General features: G+C 46.4%; 1 protein-coding gene across 5 annotated transcripts in view; it reads left to right on the top strand.

Annotated features, from left to right (window-relative positions):
- Positions 1 to 15,733, top strand: part of LOC109898846 (latent-transforming growth factor beta-binding protein 1) — a 128,290-nt gene that overhangs the window by 61,131 nt on the left and 51,426 nt on the right. For 4 of the 5 annotated variants that reach the window (XM_031835756.1, XM_031835758.1, XM_031835755.1 and 1 more), the window contains exons 7-11: positions 38 to 333; positions 1,275 to 1,374; positions 5,916 to 5,999; positions 12,423 to 12,545; positions 15,685 to 15,733. The exon at positions 15,685 to 15,733 is cut by the window's right edge and continues 119 nt beyond it. In XM_031835756.1, the coding sequence (XP_031691616.1) occupies positions 38 to 333; positions 1,275 to 1,374; positions 5,916 to 5,999; positions 12,423 to 12,545; positions 15,685 to 15,733 (652 nt within the window). The remainder of the gene's footprint in view (positions 1 to 37; positions 334 to 1,274; positions 1,375 to 5,915; positions 6,000 to 12,422; positions 12,546 to 15,684) is intronic. The other variant, XM_031835757.1, reaches the window with a different exon arrangement.

The following is a 15,733-nucleotide window of genomic DNA, read 5'->3' as shown; positions in this document are numbered from 1 at the left end:
TTGACCCAACGTTTCCTCTTTCCCTTGTCTCCCCTAGTGAAATATGCCCCCAGCATCGTGAACATCCACGTGAAGCATCCCCCAGAGGCCTCGGTGCAGATCCACCAGGTCTCCCAGCTGGATGCCAATGGGCAGAAGGTGAAAGGCAATGGGCAGAATGGCCACTCCCAGACCCAGTCCCACTACACCTACCACCACTCAGAGAGCAGCCAGAAGATCCAGCAGCAGGGACACAACATCATCTACCCCAACCTGCAGAGCTACGTACCCCAGTACCAGCCTGTCTCCAACAGCCAGCTGGGACGCTGCTTCCAAGAGACCACTGGCACACAGGTCAGAGAGGGACTAGGGGGGAGGGGAGGGATGGAGAGAGAGGAGGGATGGAGGTGAAGAGTGGGGTAGAGAGAGGAAAACTGGAAGTGTTGAGAGTGCAGATTGAGAGTATTGGAAGACAAGTTAGAGAAGGACAAGGGGAAAGGTGGGGGTTGGAGAAAGAGAGTGGAAATAAGAGGGGGAGAGTTTGTTAGGATTTGTGGTTAATGAGTACTGCTTCAATGCCAGCCATTTATCATTCTTTGCATTGGAAAAACTACAATCAAAGTAGCTGTTTGTGCATCAAACTAATCTACGCTAATCTAAATTGATGTGTGTTTAAAGGGGGGGGGGGGAACAACCATGCCTCAATTTATATCAATGCAGGTGTAAGAGCCTTCCTGTCATTTTTCAGCTTGCTTTATACCCAGAGAATAAAGATCTTATCAACACCAAGCAACTTTTCCCATCTTAGAAATAGTCCCTTTACCCAGGTCAGTGCTTAAATACATCCAAAGTTATTAGCAGCATTGGCAACTCGCCCATCTTATCCACTCCAGATCACCATTCAATTTGGTTTGCATTTTGCAGTCAAATGGACGTTGTGGTGATAAGGCTCCATCAGCAGGCGAGGCGCCGACGAGTGTTCCCTTATCAGTGTGTGTCCATCTGAGGGAGGCTTGGCGACAGGATGTGTTCTATAATAGAGCTGTTCTGTCTGAGAGTTGGAGTTGGAGTGACAGATGGGCATTGTGTGATGCTGATGGCTCACAAGCCCATGTCGTGAGGCGTTGTTGTGCAGCTTTTTTTCATTACTTCAGCCAGCCAAATAGAGGAATATGAGGGAGTTTTCTCCCGGCTGAAAATACTGAACTCGCTCACTCAGTCTTTCCCTTCCCTCTCCCTTTCTCTATTTCTCTCTCTCTTTCTCTCTTTCTCTCTCTTTCTCTTCTAAATGCCAGTGTGGCAAGGCCCTCCCTGGTCTCAGCAAGCAGGAGGAATGCTGTCAGAGCATCGGAACATCCTGGGGGTTCCACAAATGCCAGAAGTGCCCAAAACCATGTAAGTACCAGTGTAAAACAAGTAACACTCTTTGACCGGTGTAGATTATAATGCTTGGCCTTTATCAGAAGGCGAATGGGGAGTGAGAGAGACTGTCGTGGGATAGACAGGCAGCGACAGAGACAGATGAACTGTACACCCAATTAAGGACGTCTCAGCCCAATAAAATTTCTCTCAGCTTATGTGAGTGCTGTGTGGCTATTTGCTGCCGAGACACAGTAGTTGAAGATAGATCCGGTAATGCACCTTACTGGCACTGTGGAAGCAGTTTACTGGCATGTGCAGTTTCTCACTTCCTAACTGCTTCCAAGAAAATGTTTTTTTTTTGTGTCGAGACAATCAACACATTGGAACCCGGCTTCTGCCAAAAAAAGGAGGGGTAATGGTTTTTCACAGAGAATGACAGAGAAGGGGGCAGAAGGAAATTATGGGCGGGGGGGGGGGGGGGTTGGAGAAATGGTAGAATTCAGTGAAGACACGCAAGTGTGAATGTGCTGACTCACATAGCAAACAGACCCAGACCAGACACAGACCCACAGTTATGTTCCAACAACCGGACCCCTGGTGTCCAGTCCACGGACTCACCTCATGGTAATCCTCGAATAACTTTCTTGTGACCTTTTACACTCGTGGGAATTGGCCTATATGGGTAGGGCTAAATGTTCATGTTGATTTCCAGAATAAGTATGAAAAGCATATGCAGGCATGGTAGCAATTCAAACGGAACAGTTTGGAGATTATGGGGAAATGATTAGGCCAAAGTTGAGGACACAACAGTTCACCTGGGACACAAAACTGAATCCAAATATCACACTGTTGATTTTACACGCATTTTACATTTACTGTACTTTTCGTCGCGTTTGTTGATAACGAAATCTGAAAATACTCTGGATACATTCAGTAACATGATACGAATATTCCTGGAAAATGTGGGGTAGGTGCGACATAAGACCAAAAAAGTTACACGGGTTTGAGTGAGAGGACTAACTGGTGTCTCCAAGTGGCCACACACACCTCTCCAAAGTGAAACATGACCAGCTATAAGCAATAAAAATACCACCTTCATACCACCTTCATACCACCTTCATACCACCTTCCAGTGGCTTTCACAGGGCAATTCAGAGAAACAGATTGTCATTTTGGTGCGGATAGAAAGGAGTCATGAGTGCATTCAGGTGTGTGTTCTGCGGCAGATTTTCTTCACAACAGACAAACGTAGGCTCATTCTGTTCAGAAATGGCATTGGGTTTGACGCCATGTCATCTTGTAACTGTACATCTAACACAGTGATAACATTTTTCTGACACTGTATATGACACGAGTTTTAGGATATGGAAATGTGAAGTGCACATTTTTACTCACGGGTGTTTGGCTTGCTTGTATAACTTCACAGCAGTATTTATTCTAATCCTCAATGTCTCATCTTTCAAAATACAACGAGGCATCTTCATTTACAGCATGTCCCTCACTCAGACAACAACAATGTTTTATAAAGTTGCCCAATTAGCGGGAGGGACGGGGGGCGTCTTCTTGTCGCGTGCGGTGCTCAAATTCAGAACGGCTGTCAGTCAAAACCCATACAACGCTGTGAAGCGCAGAGCCTGATCTCTGGCGTCATTTATAGCATGTTACTATACAGCCACTGCGTTCTAATTTAGGGGCTTATCAGTGCCCAAATCTGCAATTATCAACCCGTATACCGGCACAAGTGGAAAGGGCTACAATAGGTGAAAATCGTTCCCTCTAATACCCCCAGACGAGCGTTACAACATTGCCGTGCTTGTAATCATCCATATTTGGTGAAATAATGATTTGTACAGACCCAGACTGAAACCCAGACATAGTATCTTGATCCTTCGCCTTTTTGTGTTTATAGTTCTGGAAAATGTTGAACTATGCTGGGATGCTAAAAAAAATATGCTAGGAATGAGAAATTGGGAGATCTGTTTTCAAATGAACATGACACAGCCTCGCTCTCATCACCTGAGACACATTACACAATGTAGCCTAGTTACGGCAAGTAACAACAGAATGACCAGCCCAGTCATTTCAGAGCAGCTGCTCTTGAGGCACTGCTAGCCTACCTCCAATGAAAATCCTAGTTTTGACTTGCCTAGCTAAATAAAGATAAAATACAAAATAATGCACTCTCACGAGTTGCCCAGTCACTTGTATCAGCTGGCAACAGGCAAAATAAAGACGCAGAGTCACATTCATTTGGGAACATAATATGACCCTTGTGTTTATCCAGATAAAAAAAAGGTGGCTGGCTTCTGGCCCTGTGGGTTTAGAGAGAAGAGATCTGTTTAAAAAGAGAAAAAAACCTGGATGTCTCCATATCAGTAGTCTGTGTTCCCACGTGGCTGTCCTGTCTTTCTCTTCCTGGGCTATTTTAGCTTGTTGTTACCCAGTGGGGGAAGGTGAGGCCCATGTTTGCATTAGACCATTCCAACCATCTCCCAAGAGTGCTGCTTAAAGAATGATCTTTGTTTCTTTCGCACCAAAGCTATGGGACCGTTGAGAGCTTGGGGGACTGAGGGGATGGTGGGAGGAGACGGGGGTGGGACGCGGTTAGAGATTTGTGTTTTCATCAATTAACTGGAGGGCGGTGGATATCCTCGCGTGAATAGCTTGTACTCAAGAAGGGCTCATAAAAAAACAACGAATTTGTAACCCAGAAAAAAGCTATTAGTCTGCCTCAATCAGACAGGCATCAAAGTACTCTGTGCCCTCAGTGCACTTTGGAGATGAAATAACTACGCTTTAATCATTATCAAATAATCTTATGACAGCTTTTTCATTAACTCTCATTTTATCAGGGGGACTTTTCCCTGTTGGGCCTGAGAATCAAGTTTAACTTGGTTAGTTTGTACTCCTGTCTTACCTGACAGGTAGACTCTTTCAAGGTCAGAAATCACCACACATATTTTTCTACCATTACTTCCCTGGTTTCCACACTGAACAAAACCTAAACCCCTTCACCAGTTTGTTCCCAAAAGTCTCCTGTTATTGAGAGGTACAAAGGAGGCACAGTGTACTGACTGGTTGTGTTGGGAGTCAGGAATGGCAGGGGCGTGAGGTTAGTGTTTATGTGTGGGCGTCGTGTTAACAGCCACATTATGCCCCCGGAGACAGTTTTCGCTGTTAAATAGATTGGCTTACGCGCAAACAAACACAGCCTTGTTCCCTGTTGACAAGGCTAGCAAGTTATCAATCTGCTTTTAGGTATTTGGGTGCCACCCTGTCACGGGGCCTGAAAAGCCCTCCATCAGTACTTCCGTCTGCCAGAGTAGATCTAGATTCCCCCTTATTACCGTAAGCAGACTTTGAGTTAACTCTCCATCTGCAATCACCCATCAGCATTGAAATGGTTTGATTTATTCTGAGCCAGCGGTACCATGGGTAATGCGGTTTAATGGTTCCTCTTTGAGGACTCTGACTGTGCCCTCGGCCTCTCTTCCTCCCTCATCCCCTGTCAACCCATTGGAACTCAACCAGAGTCTTGATTAACAGATGTCAGCTCCCTTCGTTGAGTTTTTACAATGAAAGCAATTAATGTCAACCTTTGGAAATGAAACAGTAAGGCCACGTGGTGTTTGGCATTTGGAAGCGGAGGTAGGAGGGTGTTTTTGCACAGTGTTCTGTCCTTGAGGCTTGTGTGGCCAGGGATAAGAAAGTTGAATGCATGAGAGGAAGTGTTTGTTCATGGGTTTGATCAGTTGCCGTGCATGTGCACACCACGTGAGAGAAGGGGTGTTTTACCCATATTTTCCCTTTCATTTTGTTTTTATATAATGGATGCTTGTGCCGTCGTTCAACTCAAATCCATGTGGGAGCAGAAATTGTTTTTATTTTGCCGTGATTCTCATTTTCCCTAGAGGTCAGCTTGAGATCCCTATTCTTGTCCTTTAACAGCTATCAGACAATGCTAGTAAGCTGAGAGGCCTGCGTCAGGAGGACCACACCATGCATTCGTGATTTCAGATCAAAGTGGGATTAAAGCAACCTGTCATCAATCAAAAACAAGTGTGATGGTTTTTATTCTTGGCAGGTTTCCTGATGCCACCTCTAGTCTGGAGTCATGATAAACTATGTAACTGTTCTAGGTGACACTTCCAGTGCGATAAACTAAATGGTGTGTGTGTGTGTGTGTGTATTGTGTATGTTGTGTGTGTGTGTGCGCTGTACGCATGCATGCACGTGTGTCAGTTGAAACGCTGGTTCTTACTCAAGGTGTTTGTTTGATGGATCGTGTTTGTGTTGAACAGGTCAGAGTAGAAACTGTCAGAGTGGCCTTCCTCCTTCCTAAACAATTCTGGATGAGTCCTCAAATGCGGTCTACTCAGAAGTCAGAAGGAATCCCCAAAGTATCAGTAGAAAATGCATAATGCATTTGAAAAAACCTTGACATGTCCTCAAACGTGTTCATGTGCGAGAATGAAGCGTATATTCTCCACCTACATTTGCTCTGAGTCATATACGCCTCAGAGATGGAATGATGGGCGTCAAAACAAAGAACTCTCTCTCTCTCTTCTCTCCAGCTATTCCTCTGACAGCTGGAGGATCCAGACAGGCGATGGACTGCCCCCAGGGATACAAGCGCATCAACAACTCCCACTGCCAAGGTAAGAGCTGCGGCCCACCTCTAGTTCAACCTCTCTGCGTCGACCCGCTGGCATTGTTTTGCTTGTGTTTTCCCACACAGAGAGCGTTTCTTAGCGTGGAGGAGGGCTTTGCCAAGAGAAATGATTTGTCACCAGCCACATAAAACCCTGCTAGAGAGCAGGGCTGCAAACCAGAATCAGGAATGAATATGCTTCCTTTTGACAATGATATAATTCTCTCGCTTTGTGTTGGTGTCCTGTGCGCTCTTCTCTGCTCTACTCCTTCCTTGGGCGGTGTGGGCCTGTCTACCTGTACACAGCACCCTCTGCTGGTCCCTCACCTTCCGGTCCTCCACAGACGCACTCACTCAGCCAACTCTGAGGCGAGAGAGAACGTATTCTTAATTTACAACCCTAGTGTGCCAGCTGCTATTTGTTGTCTCCCAGAGCTGCCTGAAATCCATCAAGGATTAAAGTTGTTTTTTATTATTTTCTTTCTCCTCCTGACCTGCTCCACTCGCTCGTCAGTGATCAATCCTGCTTTAACAGGACCCCAAACACCATAACAGCCATGCAGGAGAGAGAGGAAAAAAGAGGCAGGTGCCATATTTGATAGATTTCCCTAATCTGTATTGAATTTGAATATGATAGCAAGTGATGACTACAATACATCAGGGCTGGCAGGCCTGACCACTTTCAGGGGAGTCACTCTAACTCAAGCCTGCTCGGCGCCAGCGACTTTTGAAACCCACTGTGGCCCAATTCAAATCAAATCACATTTTATTGGTCACATATTTAGCAGATGTTATTGCGGGTGTAGCGAAATGCTTGTCACGAAGGATCCAATTCGTGAAAGTTGTATTTCTGGTTGGAATGCTGGTGAGTTACTGGCACTCTGATAGCTAAATGTTATTTCCGGCTGTATGCACTGATGCAAAAAAACGTTCTGGGCTAATAATGTCAGAAATAACACACACGCACACAAAATAAATACTGAAAAGTTGCTGCTAGAAGCAGAGCTGCCTTGCACGTCGGCGCCATCTTTAAAGATTCACTCAGCACTCCATTCAAGGGGAGAGAGAGGGAGACAGTGATAGAGAGGGAAAGATGGAGAGAGAAAGAGAGAGAGAGAAGGCCAGCCTCAGTGTCTGGGTGGGGGCCCATATGGGCCACAGGCCTCTGCTTCAGGGACTTAACTGACTGCTCACTTTTTCAGAAGTAATTTATAACCCTTAACGCTCTCATCATCTCACCTGCAAACCCAGACCTCTGCTCCTCTCCATGGTAGCTGGCTGTTTGATCGGTCAGATCTTACAGAGAGGGGTTTTGTACAGCACTTTGAGCTATCAAAAGACATTTGATTTGATTTGATTCTGAACTAGTGAAGGCTTCTCCTTCAAATCGAGCTTGTGGCATTTGTTCGACAATAGCAACTGCCCAACACTTAGTACACTACATTATTCCACATCATTGAGGAATGATATATTGGAACAGTGGACGGTACATTGAAGACATTGAAGATATCAGGGGACATCATTTGGCATCACTCCCTGCTCTCTTCAAAGGAATCCCATTCGTTGGCAGCACTGGTACTGCCGTGCATGGCACAACCAATAGAGGGCATCTGCCAGGGTTACACTGGTTCGCCATGAAGCAGAGCGCCAGCACGCCGAAGCGTTTGCCAGGCGCAAAGGGCTCTGAAAGGGGAGCTGAGGCCTGCTTGCTGCCTAGTCGGAGAGCTGCCAGGCTGAGGAGAACAGAGCGCCGGCCCAGGGCCCAGGAGCCCAGACTTGGCTATTCCTGTGGAGGTGCTGTGACTCACCCTGTAATCCACCACATCCTGTTCCCGTTATTATTCACCCTTTTTTTTTTACAGGGCCGATTTGGATTTCATTTCCAATTTGTTTTCCTTGGAGCGAGGTACGTGTGTTTACTAATCGCCAGACATGGTGTGACTGTGTCCAATATAAGATGTGGAGGGAAAAAGAGACAAGGTAGAGGATTGCTTGGCTGGTTTAGTCCCGGGTCTGATCCAGGTTCTGATTAAATTCCCGAGTGAGCCATTTGAGTTCTGAAGCGGTGAGGTTAGGGGCAAAGTGTGGTGTTAGGCATGGTTAAGTTCAGTATGATTTCACTTGGACAAGCCAATCTCCCTCCCACATACTCTAGTTTAGCACTTCTCAGGCACTGCTGAATGTTGTGGGGGCTAATGCGCAGGTGCGTCCCAGACAGATTATGTGAGCGGAGATGGAGTGGAGCGAGGAGTGGAGCGAAGAGTGGAGCGTGGCCAATTTGACAAGAGCAGGGAGCGAGATTCCCAAAGGCTGGAGCATCGGCCTTCTCGCCCAGCTCCAATTTCACTCCAGTAGTTCACTTCACCAGGGCATGCCCGGTGCCCGGTGGAGCATGCGTCTGTAGTCTACTTGTGTGCGGCTGTAAACCCCTTCCTTTAGCTACTCTCATGGAGTTCGCTAAATATTTTCAGAAAGAAACTGATAAAACACACAGGTGCTAAATCAATCTGACTTACAAAGAGGAGGACCAAGAGCAAGAGTGGGAGTGTGGTGATGTAGCGTCCACAGCTAAATAATCATTGTGGAATCTGAAAAGACACGTATCTCAAAAGCGTGATGGTGTACTTACTACGTGCACATGTTAAAAGAAAGGAACGAGGCGGGTAGATAACTAAGTGTGTCATTGTAGCAAAGTATTTATAAACTCAAATCTCTTAAATGATTGGGTTATTGTGCCTAAAAAAACTTTAGGCCTACCTATAGAGAGAAAGGCCTACCTTTAGGCCTACCTATAGAGAGAAAAACTAACTTTGCATCTCTGCCCAGCCTGGCAAGAGTGGCCAAAAGGGTGTTGATCATCCCAGGAGCTCTGCAAATTCATTCTAAAAATGAATTCAAATGCACTAATAAGACATTTTTCGTTTAATTTGTATTTAATTCTAAGTAAGTCACAGCCTATATGCGCAATTTATAAACTATAATGATTTAATACAACGAAATGTTGTTTAAATGCTGAGCGCTTTTAGTCTAGCCTACTGTGTCGCACTCACATATGCTTCACAATGTATTTCTGTGTAGGCTATAGCCTTGAAATAATAGAAATAATATAACCTAAATAATTAGTTCTTTCTTAGGCTCCCTGTCTGGCTCCTGACCTATTTAGAGTGTTTATATGCTGTGTAATATGACATGTAGCCTATTTGAAATTATGTTCGCTTCTTACAGTCACCTTTTCATGTTTATTTCAAATACTTTTCATTCAAATCCAAATGGTTTGGTTTCAATACTTCAAAACCAAATGGTAGGACCAGGTAGACCAGGTAGATGTGTGTTGGTTAAATTGTGATTTTAATTAATGGAGCGAATTTGGAGTGGCATTATTTTTCTGTGAGCACGGAGCGGTTGGAAAGGACATGGAGCGCCAGAGCAGTATGCAACTTGCTTCACTCTGCTCACATGCTTTGGTTCCAGCCCAGGCAGCGGATTTGAGTACAAAGTGATTAAGGTGATGAGGGAGCAGATGAGGGAGCAACTTTATTTAACCAGGAGAACCCATTGAGACCAGGGTCTCATTTCCAATGGTAGCTGTGCTCCTATGCTTCTCCTCAACCTAGCATGACACATTTCTCCGTGTGTCATCAGAGGCAATTGGCTGCTCTCTGTGGGGCCCCAAGGGGCCAGAAATAGTCAATTCATCTCTCCTCCACTCGGCTCACCGCTGGGCCGTTTTATTGCCTTGTGGGTAATTATTCTGTCAGTGTGGTGATTGACAGCGCAGGTGGGCGCGGCTCAGAGGAGCGGTGCAGGTGTTGAAACTGTGAAACCACCAGCGGAGACGTGTTTGAGTACACGCCGCGTCCCGTAAGATGATAATTGCCATTCATTGATATTCCCGACAGAAGGTGTCATAGAAAAGAATGTTAACGCAAACATCTTTCTCCTCTTGAGATCTGCCCGAGAAAAAAAAGGGGGATTTTGATCATCTATCCTGTAGGGCAGGAAGGAACACCCTCATTCACCCACCCCAGGGGAAACGTCACTGGGAAGTGACGTCTCTGCCACTGATTAGTGGTTCTTTGACAGTTTGACAGAGCCTCCTGTGTTATGGACCTGGGCATGATGTAGCCGCTGAAATATTCATGACTTACATGGAAGGATATCAACATGCTGCCGGCTGGTGTTAGAGTGCCACACGGCGATGTGATGCTGTTCTTGTCATGACACCATCCACTTAGTGTCAGGCGTCTAGCACCCTCTCTGTGTACATGATGCTCCTGTACTGCTTCTGCTTTTCACTTTGCAAACAGAAAGTGAAAATATGTGTCCTGTGGAGCAGAATTAGGAGGAAAACAAAGCTCTCTTTTCGATACATAACTCAGACACATGCTTCGTATTTAGCCCTCTCAATAACAAACTGCACTTGTAAACTGGATGCCAGAAGAAATGAGCCAGGTATATGTAAACAGCTAAGAGGCAGCTGAGTTGGAAGGGGATACAAAGTCTCCTTGTCTCCTGTTTGGAGGAAGAATACGGGGGAGAGCATTCTGTTGACCTTCTTCCAGCCGGACATATTATGTCTACCCTGGTGTTGCTTCCTGAACAAGCAGGGTTTCTCAAACCGGGTCCCCGGGACCCAAAGGCTGCATGTTTTGTTTTTTTGCCCTAACCCTACACATCTGATTCAAATGATCAAAGCTTGAGGATGAGTTGATTATTTGAATCAGCTGTGTAGTGCTAGGACAAAAACTAAAACGTGCACGTCTTGGGGTCCCGAGGACCGAGTTTGAGAAACCCTTCTCTAGTGACTGGCTGACACAGCACAGCTGCAATGAGCCAATGAACCCCTGAGGACATAAAGCATAAAGCTGTTAGTCCCACAGCCAGCCTCATAACCCAGACCTTGAACTAAGGAAATGAACCTGCTCTTCTGTGAGGTTACTACATAACCAGGATTTATGCCTAAGCCCTGAAACTGTCTCTTCAACTCCACATTAATTACCTAAAACTACAGGGCTGCCTTGGACCAGAACAGTTATGTAGTGGCTACACCAGGGTTATGCGGCTACACCAGGGTTATGCGGCTACACCAGAGTTATGCGGCTACACCAGAGTTATGCGGCTACACCAGGGTTATGCGGCTACACCAGGGTTATGGGGCTATACCAGGGTTATGCGGCTACACCAGGGTTAATGGGCTACACCAGGGTTATGCGGCTACACCAGGGTTATGCGGCTACACCATGGTTAATGGGCTACACCAGGGTTATGCAGCTACACCAGGGTTAATGGGCTACACCAGGGTTATGCGGCTACACCAGGGTTATGCGGCTACACCAGGGTTAATGGGCTACACCAGGGTTATGCGGCTACACCAGGGTTATGGGGCTACACCAGGGTTATGCGGCTACACCAGGGTTAATAGGATACACCAGGGTTATGTGGCTACACCAGGGTTTTGTGGCTACACCAGGGTTAATAGGCTACACCAGGGTTATGTGGCTTCACCAGGGTTAATAGGCTACACCAGGGTTATGTGGTACACCAGGGTTATGGGGCTACACCAGGGTTATGTGGCTACACCAGGGTTAATAGGCTACACCAGGGTTAATAGGCTACACCAGGGTTAATAGGCTACACCAGGGTTATGGGGCTACACCAGGGTTATGGGGCTACACCAGGGTTCATAGGCTACACCAGGGTTATGGGGCTACACCAGGGTTAATAGGCTACACCAGGGTTAATAGGCTACACCAGGGTTAATAGGCTACACCAGGGTTAATAGGCTACACCAGGGTTATGTGGCTACACCAGGGTTAATAGGCTACACCAGGGTTAATAGGCTACACCAGGGTTATGGGGCTACACCAGGGTTATGCGGCTACACCAGGGTTAATAGGCTACACCAGGGTTAATAGGCTACACCAGGGTTATGTGGCTACACCAGGGTTAATAGGCTACACCAGGGTTAATAGGCTACACCAGGGTTATGGGGCTACACCAGGGTTATGCGGCTACACCAGGGTTAATAGGCTACACCAGGGTTAATAGGCTACACCAGGGTTAATGGGCTACACCAGGGTTATGGGGCTACACCAGGGTTATGTGGCTACACCAGGGTTAATAGGCTACACCAGGGTTAATAGGCTACACCAGGGTTAATAGGCTACACCAGGGTTATGTGGCTACACCAGGGTTATGATATGAATGTGGTTGTTGTGAGCTATTATACAAACTCATGCACGGAAACAAATAAAATGATAGTAATCGGTGGAGTTGCCAACTCATATGTGTCAGGCATACAGGCTGTGTTTTGCACACAACTCCATTCTATGCACATTCAGTTCATGTTCCTTTCTGTACTGTGTAATAAACACTAATATGTATATCAACAGTGCATTACTTTGTTCCTCTCCTTGTTGTTCTGTTGCAGATCTTAATGAGTGCCAGCTGCAGGGCGTGTGTCCCAACGGAGACTGTCTGAACACCATGGGTAGCTACAGGTGCAGCTGTAAGGCCGGCTTCATCCCTGACCCCACTCTCTCCACCTGTATCCGTAAGTCCTCTCTCTCTCTCTCTCTCTCTCTCTCGCTCTCTCTCTCTCTCTCTCTCTCTCTCTCTCTCTCTCTCTCTCTCTCTCTCTCTCTCTCTCTCTCTCTCTCTCTCTCTCTCTCTCTCTCTCTCTCTCTCTCTCTCTCTCTCTCTCTCTCTGTGCCATTTTTGGGTGTGACATACATTTCCCATACATTTCTTTGAATTTGTATTAATTCAGCCCATACAGTCTGGGTTGCAGTCTAAGAATGTTGTGAATGCTGCAAATCGTACTGCAAAGGCTGCGTTTTGATGAAATGCATACGAATGTGGGAACAGATGAAAATGCATGGATGAAAAGCATGGTGTTTATCAAATTAATCAGATTCCCCCTAGAGCATGGAACACAAGGCACAGCATTTGAAAACACAGCAGATCTCATTTCTCTCTACTGAAAGAGGGAGGGACGGAAGGAGGGATGGATGGAGGGAGGGATGGATGGATGGAGGGGAGGGAGGGAGGGAGGGAGGGGAGGGAGGGAGGGAGGGAGGGAGGGAGGGAGGGAGGGAGGGAGGGAGGGAGGGAGGGAGGGAGGGAGGGAGGGAGGGAGGGAGGGATTCAAATCCTATTGACCTGATTCTATGTTCTCTGGGTTTTTGGTCGGAGAACGATTGAACAGTGATGGCCTTTAATCACTGTTCCAATGTAATCTGTGTTTCCCTGTCGGCTCGTTGTCTCTCCCAGTCCGACCACTGTGTGTGTGTGTGTGTGTTTGTTTGTGTGTATGTGTGTTTGTTTGTGTGTATGTGTGTTTCTCTGTGTGTGTGTGTGTGTGTGTGTTTGTTTGTGTGTATGTGTGTTTCTGTGTGTGTGTAGGTTGTCATTCTTGTTTTTTCTTCTATTCCTGGTTCCCCTCTATTTATCTCATTGCTAATGAAACCTGAGTGGCCATTCATCAACATCACTGGCTACGGCAAGGAGCCTTGCTACCGTTTTGTTCTTACATGGAAAAAGGAGGCGTTTGAAATTCATCAGTGACATCAGCCATTGTGTCTGCCCCCTCCCCTGCATATGTTGCCTGTCATTGAACCCCCCAATGTCAGGTCTAGACTTCTCCCATCGTTGTGTGTGTTGAGTTACTGAGTTTCTCTGGCTCTCTACTGACCTAAAAAGCAGAGTGGAGTTTGGAGAGAAACATATTGGTGTCGATGAAGGACCAGGATATAGCCTGACCCTCCCCTGTACTGCGCCTTTGCGTGTTGATTGGCTTATAGTGTGCATGACAGTAACCAACCAAAACTGGCGTACCCATTGTGAGCGCCACTAATAATGCTCTAGTGCACCACGGAGTGACACTTGACATGTACTTACATGTACATCCTGTGTCCAACTAAACCTATAACAAAAATAAACCAATGCATTCCATGCGTAGCACTTAAAAAATCTCTGACTAATTTGTATTTGGGGATTTTGACACGTCATCAAACATTCCACTGGTGCAAGACTGTAATTTTAGACAAATTCTTGACCAAAAGGTTCAAAATAATGACTGCTTGAAGTTCACAAACCACACGTGATCAAGCTCCAAAATAGGGTAACATCATGGGACACAAATACAGCAACTGACTTGGAATGGAGGGAAAATCTCACCTCTCTCTATCCCTCTATCTCCACTACCCTCTACTGGGCTACCTCCCAACATCTGACAAAGAGAGAGATTCTAACGTTGGGTCATTCACTGGCCTATTCATGGGACTACTCTAGTTTAGCCTTTAGCAACTGAACACAATAGCCAAGCCATAGCCCTTTTAGCTGGACCGTTACTGAGACTCGAAAAGACTCAAGTGTGTTAAACACGGTGGTGCTGCCATATCAGGGAGTTGGTAGTCACTGGTATTAATTGGTGGCAACTTTACTGTGGGTGGTAAGAAGGAGGGAGGAGGGGGGTGGATGGAGTTTGGGGAAGTGAGTGGAGACTAGAGCAAAAATGATTGCTGTCTGTCATGCACGATTTCCACCGTGTGTCCGAGCTGTGAAGTGTGAGACTCAGAGGCGCCGTCACAATTTTTTTGTAGAGGGTTTGGGGGGACAGTGGTTCGGCGGTTTGAGCCCGCCTTTCCAACAGTAACACACACTCACACACGCGCTCACACACACTCTCACACACACACACGCTCACACACACGCTCAGCTTTGTCAACATAATGACTGGAAACCTGAGAACTCTTTCCGCCTGTTTTGACGAATATCAATGCACCACACAAACTGCCCGAAGGGGAAAATGTTAGAGGAATTAAAACTTTGGAACAAGCCTTTGTGACCTTTTGTACAGGAATTGGTAAAGAAAAGGCTATTACCTTTCACTGTTGTTGGAATGATGTCTTGTAAACTCGTCCATTAACTCAATAATGCCTGCTGTTGGTCTGAACAGTACAACACAGTCACATTTGGGGTTTTGGAGACTGTTGTGCGAGAGAAATAAAGGAATGTCATGGTCCATTTGTGTTAGCACTGATTCGCCGTTGATAGGGCGGCTTACCAATTGAAAAATGAAAAAATGCTGAAAGAACATCATATGGCTCTAGCTCTACTTGGAGGTCAAAGCCTTAGAGAGTCTTTTGTTCCGTTGGTGCCTTGCCATGCCACAGTTTCCACTCCTGCTCCCCCACTTCAGGATTTGAGCTGCTTCAACCCCTCATGATGGGCACCATTCAGAAACACTCAACCAACCCTACTGCATGCTGTTATTTGAGTCAGCGTTTGACTTTGCTAACTAGTGCATGAAGCCATGGCATGAAGCGCTCAATGTGTGTACACCCAAAGAGCTTTCGATGTCGTATGTGTCGCGTGTGTTTTGTGTTTGAGCCTTTAGCTGAGTCAACACTTCCTTCTTAGCTCAAAAATCCTGCGTCGAAGATATGAAAGGTCTCAGCGGTAGCAGCTAACTACGCCGAGATGTTTCACATTTTCCTTGGTATTTTTGATGTCGTTGTTATAAATGTGTGACTACTGGACTCTGTGTTGGGCGGGGGGATTCCGGTGAAGGGGGACTTCTTTACTTCTCTTCTCTTTATTTCTCTTCTCTCCCCCATGTATGTGTCTCCCCCCACTGTGGCGCACCTCCCCTCGCCCCTCTCCCTCCACCCTCCGCCGCACCTCTTCAGCTGACACCCCTGCCGTCCACGAGGAGAAAGGGGCTTGTTTCCGATTGGT

This window comes from Oncorhynchus kisutch, linkage group LG11 (genome assembly GCF_002021735.2).
Source record: "Oncorhynchus kisutch isolate 150728-3 linkage group LG11, Okis_V2, whole genome shotgun sequence".
Classification (NCBI taxonomy): domain Eukaryota; kingdom Metazoa; phylum Chordata; class Actinopteri; order Salmoniformes; family Salmonidae; genus Oncorhynchus; species Oncorhynchus kisutch.
Note: the sequence above shows the minus strand (reverse complement) of the source record. Positions and strands in the feature narration are given on the sequence as shown.